General features: G+C 36.4%; 2 protein-coding genes across 2 annotated transcripts; one reads left to right on the top strand and one right to left on the bottom strand.

Moving 5' to 3' along the window:
• The first annotated feature begins 135 nt into the window (after window positions 1–135).
• Window positions 136–3918, top strand: LOC147868011 (uncharacterized). Its single transcript, XM_087315942.1, has 4 exons — window positions 136–479; window positions 1065–2256; window positions 2382–2788; window positions 3276–3918. The coding sequence occupies exons 2-4, from the start codon at window positions 1080–1082 to the stop codon at window positions 3624–3626; spliced, it is 1935 nt and encodes a 644-aa protein (XP_087172068.1). The 5' UTR covers window positions 136–479; window positions 1065–1079; the 3' UTR covers window positions 3627–3918.
• Window positions 3919–8918: 5000 nt separating this feature from the next.
• Window positions 8919–9741, bottom strand: LOC147868012 (protein MIZU-KUSSEI 1-like). The gene is made up of 3 exons (XM_087315763.1): window positions 9405–9741; window positions 9130–9134; window positions 8919–9056 (listed from the first exon to the last, which is right to left on the bottom strand). The coding sequence occupies exons 1-3, from the start codon at window positions 9667–9669 to the stop codon at window positions 8919–8921; spliced, it is 408 nt and encodes a 135-aa protein (XP_087171889.1). The 5' UTR covers window positions 9670–9741.
• Between the last annotated feature and the right edge of the window lie 2791 nt (window positions 9742–12532).

Raw genomic sequence — 12532 nt, forward strand, 5'->3', positions numbered from 1 at the left:
GTAGTCCATTGTATCTCTCTGTATTTCCTTCTCTTTCAGAATCCGAAGACAAAGCAGCCACAATATAATAAACCATGTTTCTGCTCACATACCTTATATATACATACACTAAATAGAAAACACCCATCTCCGTTTTTTGTTCTTGTTTCTGCTACTTTTGTTGGCCTATTTCTTCAGTAATTCCAAATGGGCATGATATCACCACCACCACCACCATTTGCATGACGTGGCACAACCCAAAAGAATCATAAGGAGTGGAGCATATGAGAAGAGCATTTTGTTTTTTGATTTACTTTTGGGCATTTGAATACTTAATTATCCTCATTTTACTCCCAAATTAGAGAAGTCACTACTTTCTTTGTCTTACTTAATTTATTTGTTTAGCTTCCATTGTGTCTCATTTGGTGGTGGGTGGGGCAGTTACCTACCTTACATAATCTATCTCACCCTTCCACCGAGGGTCTACCTATCATCCTCAGGTATTTATTCAATCACCCTTTTACCTCTTTCATTGAAATGCCTAAACCTAATTGAAATGTGCTTGACGGGTTTTGAACCATTGCATTACATGCATTTCATGAGTTTTAAACTCAAATAATGGCCTTGTATTTTGAGCCACTAATTGCATGTTTTTTTAATGAGATTTGCACCACTGATTACGTGCATGTGTTTGATGGGTTTTTAACCATTGGTACTCATATTTGTTAGATAGGCTCTAAACCCTTTTAGTCACATCTTAAACCCTACTAATCACGTGTGCATGATGAGTCTTAGAACCTACCTACCAACCACATGTGTTTGCTGGGTTTTAAACCGAAGTATTTACATGTATGGCATGGAATTAAAAACCTATTAATTTTATTATTTGATGAAATGGAAAAAATTTAATTGCATTTATGTAGCTTGTGTCATTGCATTTGTTTTGCTTTTTCTCTTCATTTTATGCCTGAGAAATTAATTCATATAAGGATCATAACACAAGATGAGAAGAAATAAATCATTTCGTTTGCTTTACTGGTGAAGAAGTTGTGATTAATGACCAAACAATTGTTCACCTACTGTAGGTGGCTAAAATTAACATGAATAATAGACCTCAGAAGGATCTAACACTTAATTACGGAAAATGGAGTGTTGATCCTTGGTCTTCATCGACACAAGTTTTTGATTCTCCGAGATGCTCCTCAATGTCATTAACGGATTTAGTAGAAAAAACAAGCCCTGTGGAAGAGGATCCATTAGACCATGCTAATATAAGGTATAATTTGACATCGACTCGGAGCAGCCTCGCTAATCAAATTCAATATGAATTTGCCAAAGAAGTAGATATGGATGCCCTATGGATGTCCTCCTCACCAGGTCAGTCATCTCCGAGTAGAAAATCTGTATCGAAAAGAGATAGTTGTCTTGGATCGACGTCTACTATAAGTGAACCAATAAGTTCACGAGGATCTGCCCATGGTCTTCTACAATGCTCTTTGAGAGATGGTTTGCCCAGTTATACTTTCCTGCTCGATGATTATGATGAAGTTGTTACGGCTAAGATTTGGATGGAAGATATAAGGATTGGGGATGATGAGGGCGCTTGGCGGTACATGTTTTATTCCCTGAGAGGCGAAAGTAACAAAAGGAAAGGGAAGAAAGGATGGAAACACTGGAGTCCCAAGGAAAAACTTACATCAGAGCTCGTTGGAAAAATGACAGTGTCCAGTGTTCTCTGCACTGGGAAACAAGAAGGAAGATGCCATGGAGATGTTAATAGCTTGTCGGTTCGATCCGAATTTGTGCTTTCGATGGCGAAGGCTCAGGACTCAAGTCCCATACAGAGTGACGATTATTCATATTCTTATTCTTCGATGAATAGTTCGTCGTCACTGGAGAGTGGTTCATATGCTTGTGGTGCTAAATCTAGCTATAACAACATTCTTATGAATAATTCAACCTCTCCCTCATCAGACGGTCGATACTCGAGTATGTCGTCACCTAGTGCTATATCGGCGTGGTATGTATCACAAAGCCTTATACCAAGCAACTTAGCATCTCCTGAGCATTCTTTGGAGCGAAAGCAAAAATCTCGGAAATGGAGCTTACACTCAAAGACATGGGCAAGAAAAGCAAAGAAAAGTAACCGAGTTGTGGGTACAAATATTGACGAATCCCATGATATGCCCATGAGGTTGAGCCAAAATGGGCTGAATTCAGAGCTAGCGGCCATGATAATCAATGTGCCTTTGGATATACATAGTGAAGGTGACGAAGGTATGATTTGTGTATTTCGTTATGCAATATGGATAACGATGTTCTGTTGTGTGTTTTTTTTGGTCATTTTAAAGAGAAATGGTTTAACATTATTACTGCGAATTGTTTACCCGGTGTGTATTCAGGATTGCTTGTAAACGAGTATCCTGAAGTGCCGAGACTTCATGAACGTATCGGATTGAATGACCAGTCTATGTTGTGCGTTTCAAGATCAGATTCCGAAATCGAGGTGGAGGCTGAGACAAGTTGTTTCGATCCCAAGAATGAAAGTTACAAACAACCAAATATAACCGTGCTTCTTCCATCAGGATGCCATGGGAGACCACTCGGTATTGACTCAAAAGGACCTCCACCATTGATCAAACGATGGAAAGAAGGTGGGAAGTGCGATTGTAAAGGATGGGACCTCGGGTGTGGAATGATGGTTCTGAGTGATCAACAGCCCAAAACCTCGCAAGGAATGGAGAGCAGTAGCTCATTGAGGCTAGGATCCCACAAGAGTGATGGAAAACAATTGGTATTATATAAACAGGTTGAACCTCCATATCACTTCTTAAATCTCTTTATGTTTTTTTTTTCGTTTGTTTCTCTTTTTCAAATGTGACAAGAAAGCAATCGGATTTAAATTTCCTGACATGTGGTTTACATGGCAAGTGCCCTAATTACTAGGCCAACCTGGACTTAGATAGATTTCTGTCTTACCAAATCTTTAGCAAAGTTGTGCGGAGCTTTGTTTCACCTTCTCTTATGTATGAAATCAACAGGATGACATCCCAAACTTTCCAATACATAACCATAATATTTCTATATCTACCAAATTTACAAGAAAGCCTTGGCAATTGTAAATTCAGCCTGATGTCATGGTATTCTGGTATTTTTTGCGAACTCAAGTGTATTTTGAGTAACTAAACAAAACAAGTTTAAGGTATTTTGATGTGTTTGCTTATCTATGTATCTATCTATATATTGGATACAAGTTTGCTAATAAAATTTGTATGGAATGATGGTGGCTTGGACAGGATGGAGATAATGAAGATGAGTATCTTAGTCTTGCACCTCATGAAAATGGGCTCATTGCAGTCGACTTTCGAGCACCACTCTCACCTTTACAGGCGTTCGCGATGGCTGTGGCCATCTTGCATGGAAGGGGATCGAGTGTATCTGATCCACATACATCCCATGGAATGGTATCTGGTATTTCACAAAGATCTCGAATGGTTGATCAATACGTGGATCTGAAATCGAATTCGGGATTGTTGGATTCAATGAAGAATCGTGGACCCCCATCATCCATGTTTTTGAATCATGACATTTCCCCAATGAACGATGTCTTTGGTTGTGCGTCGACCCTCTCGTTTGATAGACTTTGAACGATGGTTCTCCAAGTTGGAAACAAATATGAGATAAATTCAGCTTCAGATATTGTATAGGATTTATTGGATGTATGAGGGGTTGCCTAGAGAAAGGTAAAAAAACACTTGATGCATCTTTGGTTATGGTGAGAATGGTCAGTAGAGAAAAAGTAGCATTTGATGAATGCATGTTGGAGCATGTGTACAGAGTTGTCAGCAAAAACATTATCTGCTAAAGCATAATGTAAAAAACATTACATTTATATGGGCATTCAAAATAATTGTATAATGTCATGTAAGTGGTTGATCCTGGGTGATTCAACTTGTGCTTTTATCATTTAATGTTACAAACTTACAAGTTATGCGCATTGTTTATGTATATGTGCTTTGTCAATGGATAGTGTATAATTAGTTTTTAGTATTGTGTTCTAATGGGAATAATGCAATTGCCTTTGACCATGGATAATGAGTTTGTGAAGACAAAGTTCAGTTCAAAGTTTAAAAAGTGTAGTTGTTATTCAGGCGTTTTTACAATGAATGTAACATGAGACTCATTGAATTGAGGTAACGCCTTTTTTTTGTGGAGCTCCAAGTGCAACTCTTTTAGATTATTGATATGTGGGAGGTAATCATACATAATCTCTTGTTTTGTTAGCATTTCTAAAACCATATCTTCAGTCACACTTACAAGCTTGTATTGCATAAGTGAAAAGACGAGTAGATGTTTCTCCAAGAAATTAAGTCTTTGTAATCGAGTGTATTGTTATCCATCCCCTTGTTATTTATATGAAGATTCCATTGGAATGACATGTAAATTTGTTGAGAAAGAGAATCTAATCAAGATGCAAATCCTAAAATCTATCGATTGAATTGTAAAATGGTAAACAAATATAACCACCAAGGGTTGACCCTTTTGTCACATTCATAAAAAGTGTAAAGTCATAGCAACTTGACCTCCTTTGTACGACTTTGGTTCAAGATTCACATAATTTTATAGCCATTGGAGCATGTTGTGATATCTTAGTCTCTCAAGATTGTGCAATAATGTCCTAGATTAATAAAAACTCTAAAGTTTTCAGGGGTTTAGTTCAAGTTAGTTGCAAGTATAATGTTGAAACACTTGAACAAGAGACAAGGGCAAATCATATCAACCCAAGGAATGCTAGGTAAGCAAATCCCATTTTTCCAATACTCGGTAAAAATGGGTAGAGAATCGCTAAGGAGGTGTTTGGCTGTTACGCCAGCAACTTGTAAATTTTGAAGATATGGTAATATACAAGACTCTTGGTTGTATGCTTATTGGAAGTGGCTATGGGTCATGTGTATTATTTAGATGGTTATTGATACATTATGGCATTCCTATGAAGTCATGGATGTGGGGGCATTGCCATGATTTAAAATGTGATAGTTATGGTTCTCCCATTGAATCTATTCACCATGTTTTATGGATATGTCCTATTGCTAGAGCAGTTTGGAAAAGAATGTTGAGAATTCTGTATCCTATATATGGTAAACAGGTGTACACATGGGGTTTTCTTTTGGAGAGAGAAAAAGTGGAGATATGCTCCACCAAGATGCCTTTTTCCGCCCCACCGTCTTGGAAGGACCCTACATGAGGGCTTTTGATACTCGACATGTTGGTTGATGTGGGTGTGAGGGTTATAATTTACTGTATGAATTCGTTGTAGCCTTTGGACATCTTTCCATTAATACCAACGTGAATCCTTATTAAAAAAGAAAAGAAAAAGAGAGCCAAGGGCACATTGAGAAAACAATGGATTCATTCACATGCCTTTTGATGCATTACGTGGGGTGGATAACATGTTTACAATTTGCAACAAACCTTTGAAATATGCAGATTAAAAAGAAACACGTCTCTAATCAAAATTTAAGATAGACGGAGAAGGACCGAATTGAATCGTACACATTTTATAATCTATGACTGCTCCAAGTGATGGGAGAGGCTTATACACTAAAGGATAAAGACTATTAAAACAACACGCTTCATCATTTTTAATTTAGTGTATATAAGTCATTGACATACATTGGACTTTGGAGTAGAGATCGATTTAAAGAGTGTGTGTGCCCTTTTATTCATACTGTTATTGTGGAAAGCTTAGAATGCTTGTTTCTTGAAACACACTTGAAATGAAGATTCGCTAGAACAAATTAAGCCATGCTTGACATCATTATTATTTTCAAGCACACTTTGAAGCAAGAATTTCTAGGAAGCTTCATCGGAAAATGGAAATTGACATGCTAATATAGATGCATACATTTCAAGCTAGTTAAATCCATCTTTCTTTCTTTCATGTTGTTGGAATTCCTACAAGTTATACAAGTTCCACCTAAGATCAATCCATTTACTTAGGCTTGAATACCAACGCATCTTAGTATTTTGTTAAGGAGTATTTTCACTCTCAAACACTCGTCCCTTGTGGTACCTAGTAGCGTCATTGCCAAAGTTGCTTTGTAGAGGTTAGAATGTCATATGCTCACCATGTAATATCCATTGTGGCGTTAAGTTAATCAATGACGTATGTGAGACTTGATCCCATGTGTATCGACTTCATAGAGAAAGAGGAGGGCACATAACTTAATGATGAATAACAATTTAGAAGATTCAATGCATTAAAAACTTTTCCAAAATCAACCAAATAGTGGTATATAATATATCAATAACCATTGCAAAATGACCAAAAACAACCTCCATTTACCAAATATAACAAGCATAAAGTTCCATTCACTTGATGTTTGGACCAAGCATTGGAGTTAGGGAAGTCATTTCTTGACCAAAACGGTGATTCTGATGTACTTATATTTATTTGCGAAGATGGATGAGATGCATGTAGATTTTCAATGGTTGAGATCACAACCGCTCTCACTCAATCTCTACCTATTAAATTTTTTCCTTGTTTCATCACACACTCTCACAATACACATGTTTGCACTCCAACGAACTACATTCAAGCTTACCCACTACGTTGCATTGATTACTTGAATGGTTCATTGTGTTTGCAATACCAAGGATGAAAAAGATATATGCATGAATTTCTAACTTTATTGCCTCATAAATTTATGGTTCTTTTAGAAGACCGTGGGTTGTAGTGACATCCCTTGTGACTATGGATGAGAGGAGTTGTTTTTCCTTTAGTTGTGTTGTGGATTGGGTGTGGTCCCATTAGTCATATTTACCTCTCGGTCCTTATATTTACAAGGACGTACTTCAAATTAACAACATGTATTTTCACAAAAGAAGAAAGAAATGGTGTGCATATTGTTTATCTTGTGAATGTACGATATTCAACTTCCTCTTCAATATCTATAACAAGAAATTATGTGTGGCTAAAGAATAATGTGAAAGCATAAATTACCTTAATACATGATATGAGAGACTTTAGATGTCGCCATCCATAATTTCTTATACATTGACAAAGCTTAAGAAACCATACAAAAAGGATGGTACAATTGTAAGACATGTACTTTGTAAAATTAAGGTTGTGGCTTTACATCTTGAATAATGGTTTTGATGTTCAGTTCAATATAAAATTTCTTCACAATTTTTAGTTTCACTATACACTTCGTTGTTTTAATCTCACATCACATACACACTTAAGGCTTCTTAATCCGAGTTTGGATCATGCAACTCAGCTCCGAAAAGATGGTTTAAATCTTGATAACGATAGGTTGTCCACAATATGAGGAACGTAGAGTAGACATTCAGTTAAGTGTGTGCCCACTTAAGTGCACCATTATATTATGTGCGCTTTTTATAGATGTCAAAATCCAGATAAAAAAATTTACATTGTTTAATGACGAAATTTACATTGTAATGCAATCTTGATGATTGTGAATAGTCAAGTGTTGTAGCGATCAGCCGTGAACGCGAGCTCTCCTTCTCCATGTGCAACAAAACTTCTGTCTATTGTCCTTCTCTTTCTGTGTGTGCATGTGCCACGTGCGTGCGTGCTCTTTTCTTGCATGAAGAAAGCCTCTCTCCCTCCCTCCCTCTTTTTGTGCATCTTGTTTATTCTCAAAGATGACAGAAGTTGTAGCCTCTGATTTGTCCATTGCTCCCCCACTCTCTTTTCCTATCTCCTCCATTTGCACTTTGATTCCTCAAACCTGCCACCACTAGGAATAAAACACAAGAAAAAAACTCATCGCATCCAAGGAAGTTCATTAGTTTTGTTGCATAATGGATGTATTGCTCAGACGTAGTAAAAAGGCGAAAGCTAAAGCTAATCTAGAATCGAGAAAGAAACTGAAGAGTATGTATGCTAAAACCAGAAATGTTTCAGGTCAATTATATCATGTAAATTGATCACTTTTCTTATCAAGAATTGTATGACTAGAGCATAGAAGGAAAATATTTCAGAAAACCCTAAAATGTTTTAGAAAACCCCTAAGTGCGCAACTCGGTTAAGTGCACACTTCTTCCTTGTGTTCAAAGTGCGCACTTAACCGAATGTCTATTGTAAACGACAACATGAACCTATAATAAGAAAACAGTATTAAAGTAAGGATTGTATAACATTCTTGCACATTATAGAAAGAAAAATATGTCTAAATTAGGCCTTGATGAGTGGGCATAAGACTCATTAGGAAAGTTTTTGTGTCAAGAGTAGACTTTCTTATTCTAATGGCTCCAACTTGCAAATTGAGGAACTACTTGGAAATAAAAAGAGAACAAGTGATTATACAATTTTCTACATTTATCATGAGATGCAAATAAAACAATTTCAAAGCTTGCTTTGCAACATTGTCTCTTATTTCCAAACAAGTGTGGTGAGAACTTACTTGTTAACCTTTGGAACCCCATGAGAGAGGAGAATTGCAACAAAGGGAAAATGTTGCTATATGTTGCAACAAGAGCTATCATTGGCATGCACCATTTTATAACGAATGATTCATTAGAGCAATATTGTGAAACACTGTTGTGGAAAACAACTTTTTCCCTTGGTTTATCAAGATTAACAAAACCTTGAATACTTATCAAAAAGATACTTGAATACTTTCAAAGTTTTTTATTCTAGAACATTGGACCTTCTATTGTAGTATAATCTCGAACATTATGTGTACCAATTATACTAAACCTTGATTTTGTTTCCCACATAGAAATATCAAATGTCGATTGGTATAAAAAAACCTCACACAATACCGCAATCCATTGTTGAGCTTGGGCATGGGCCTTAGATCACATTTTGTTGTTGGTATCATTGCAATCATAATTGACATTGAGCTTCGAAACGTGAATCAATATGTATTGTGATTTCATATTTGGGGCAAGAAAATGCCTAGGTCAAGTTCTCATGTACCATTAGGATTCATCATGTAAAAAGCTTCACAATCTCTTGACCCCACTACCCTCTCAAACTTAGTTGTCATATACATGATCTCGTCATCAATTCCATCATCCTCTTTCATATTAGGAAGAACACGTTGCAACTCCCATAGACACAACTTGCACACGTTTGAGCACATTCAAGTCAACCATTGCACAAGCTTTTGGATTGCATACCCTACCTTTTTTTTTTATTACAATACATAGTTCAAACATGTTGCAAGAAGCTTGGATGATTCTTCCTGAAGTAAGTTCTAAAGAATGCCCTAACCAGATTGATTTATCCATTTCACGCAATTCGGTCGGTTATGTGTTTTTCATAGCACCTTTCATGTCACGCCACATAAAGATGGATCACCTAAAATCAGTTGAATTCCTAAATCATGAAAACAACTTTCACATGACGACATCAAACGGGGAGAAGGGTTTTCCTTGAATTTATGTATGCTTGCACTCAAGCGCAATTCGTACAAATCCCAATGCCATTTCCTTAACAAGGTTATTAGTAGGGGTGGGCATCTTGAGCAAGAGGAGGGGTTTCTCTCTAGGGTCTTCTTGGGTAGAAAAATGGACGTGGCCGTTTCTATGGCCAAAGAGAGTGCTTATCAATTGCTCGAGAAATGTCTCTGAATGTTTATATGAGTTGTTTGAACGTCCACACCATTTTACGGTAAGATTTTCAGGCCAAGCATTGGAATGTTTGGCACCAATGTCCATGTGTGGCTAGGAGTTCTTGGGATGTGGATGCTGCAAAGTTCTGGTGGTAGTATGGTCATAATGCAAGGAAGAGTAGGGATGGGGAACCCATACAATATTCAAAATGACTTTGAGTAAGCATAAAGGCATGTTGGGTTTAGTGCTTATACGAACAACCTTGTGATGATTGTGTCGATCATTTTGAGCTTCTAATTGCTCACGCTCACAATGCATCATTTCTCATGCATATAGATAGATGGAATTGTAACTAGGCTAGTTCATTGATATGCCCAAACCTCTAGCTAATTCACTGTAAAGAGAGAAATATGAGAGATGAGAGGCTTGTCCTAATCGTAATATACATATGAAATAGACACAGATATGTGTACAATTGTTTATTATATATTTCCTTTCTATTTAATGTAATATCCACGTCATATCTACATTTTAGTGTTGGCAATACAAGAGAAGCTCAAATTAGACATTAATGTACTATCTTTTGCTATTTAGTATCCCGACATATCATATCATGGTTCCTAGCTAGATTTCTAAAATGTTGAACATACATGTCACATGTCATGTGTGGAATCCCACAAAGAATGTTGACGATGGTACGACGACCAGAGCTAACTTGTACTCCAAACAATTTATGGAAGCCATAGTTCGAGGTAGCTATGGAATATATTTCAAGCCATAGTTCATGGTAGACTAAGATATGTAATATATATGTCTAAGGAAAGAGATGCAATAAGAGAAACTGGGCAATATTGAGGGACGAGATGGAATGAAAAGTGGAAGCCCATGGGCTTTGTATATGAGATTGTCCATACTAGGGTTTTCGCACTAGGATATTGTGATCTCAGGGCAATTCAGGTGTGGTAATCCAACAAATATTAGGAAAACAGGTTGTTGCCCACAACATCACAATTTACCCTAAATGACGCTTGTAAAAGGATATCCCATTTAATTATAAGTTTATTTATTTATTTATCTATGTGTTACATTTTCTTATTAGAGTTTGACAATTGTTTAAATCGTGATCTTTCTATGGTAAGATTGTGGTGTTCAAGGTCTACCTTTTTTGTCTAGCTGGAACTCATGCAATCTTTTGTTTGGATACTTTCATTATGTCTTTACTGCGTGAGATGTCAATCTTCTTTCACTCGAAGGTTTCTTTTACAGTTCTACAAAAATGATTCCATAGAGTGACAAAAGACTTGCTCCCCTACATATTAACCAACATAGATTGAACGACAGACAAATTCATAAAATACATATTGTTAGAAAGAGAAGAGTGGTTACAAAGACTACCTTTGTATGTGCTACCTTTAAATGTTAAAAGATTACCTTCCTTTGACAAAAGACGATCATCAAGGTTTCTGCTAGCATATAGTTACATACTAATAAATAAACACAAAAGTCAATGAATCTTATATGGAGAAAGTTTCATCATTGTAAACACTGGCGTTGAGATCTTGGACATCTAGCCACTTCTTAGTGTCTAATTATGTGAATTCATGTTCTCGATGTTGCATGCTTTCAGTCTCAACATGGACTATTGGTTAGGAAGTTTGTTACCCAACTTTCAAAATATTTGTGGGTAAAAAATATGTAAATAAAGTTTCAACTAAGATCATGGTTCGAACCATTTACTATATAAAGTCATTTTGTTTGTTTATTATAGTTATTTCGCAATCGAAATTTCACAAATGAATGAGAGGCAAGTGATTCATGAGTAGAGTTCATCCTTTGTTACACGTAAATAAATGCATTCTATTGTACCGTGTACGTGATGTGTCATTTGGTTTTCCTTTATGAAATAATTTTGGATTGTCCCATCATGTAGTCCTCAATGGCCATGATCAAAACTCAACAATGGTTATACTATATTCCTTAACCCTATGGACTTTCTCTACCAACAATGACCTATATAACAAACCTATCATGAGAAACAGTTTCACAAGGACATGCCCTAGATGTGGCGGGGTTTTCACTCAAATGTTTAGAAGACATATATGAATTTAGAAGAAACCATTTCTCATGATATTTACAAACCCAAATAATAAAATAAAAGGTAATTAGATAACCTAATATAAATTGTGGTGTGCTAAAATGATCAATATGGTGATAGAATCAATGCCTAAATATGACACGATCTTTGTCCATGCAAGACTTTATTTCTATATACATTCCTTGGCATTGTTTTATGGAGAACTCCCAATGGCTCTTCATGTCTTTCTTCATTTACTAAGCTTGAAAGAGTGTGACGAGTATGTATAGACACGGCCTCAAAAAAAGTCTTTGTATGCATACAAAAACGGTTTACTCAAAATGTCAATAGAAGTTGATAATATGACAATTTCTCCAAATTGACGTCAAACACATGCATATGGTAAAATTTGGAGAAGCCTAAGGTGGAAGTGTGTTGAGTCAAGGGGAGTGTAATATTTTACAGACTCACCCAATGGAGATTAGAAGATCATGGGTTCAACAATTACTTTCCGTACTAGGGAAATTAGAGTGTTGTCTCGGTAAGGTTGCCCAATGGAGATTAGAAGGTCATGGGTTCAACAATTACTTTCCATACTAGGGAAATTAGAGTGTTGTCTCGGTAAGGTTACCCAATGGAGATTAGAAGGTCATGGGTTCAACATTTACTTTCCATATACTAGGGAAATTACTAGGGCAAAAATAATTACAATAAAAAGAAAGAGGATATTGTTGGCATCAAATTGTATTGTCTCTCGAGTATAACCACCACTTTTTCAATTTCACCTTGTTTTCAATTTGTGTATGTCTATATATACTTATGTTGCAAGTTGCAACCATGGATGTCAAACAGAGCATGTGGGAAATCAACTTTTTCAATGGCACTTGGGGAATG

Source organism: Azolla caroliniana, unplaced genomic scaffold (genome assembly GCF_043228905.1).
Source record: "Azolla caroliniana isolate FFs.n. ecotype wild unplaced genomic scaffold, voAzoCaro1.0.p SCAF_2, whole genome shotgun sequence".
In the NCBI taxonomy this organism is placed as follows: domain Eukaryota; kingdom Viridiplantae; phylum Streptophyta; class Polypodiopsida; order Salviniales; family Salviniaceae; genus Azolla; species Azolla caroliniana.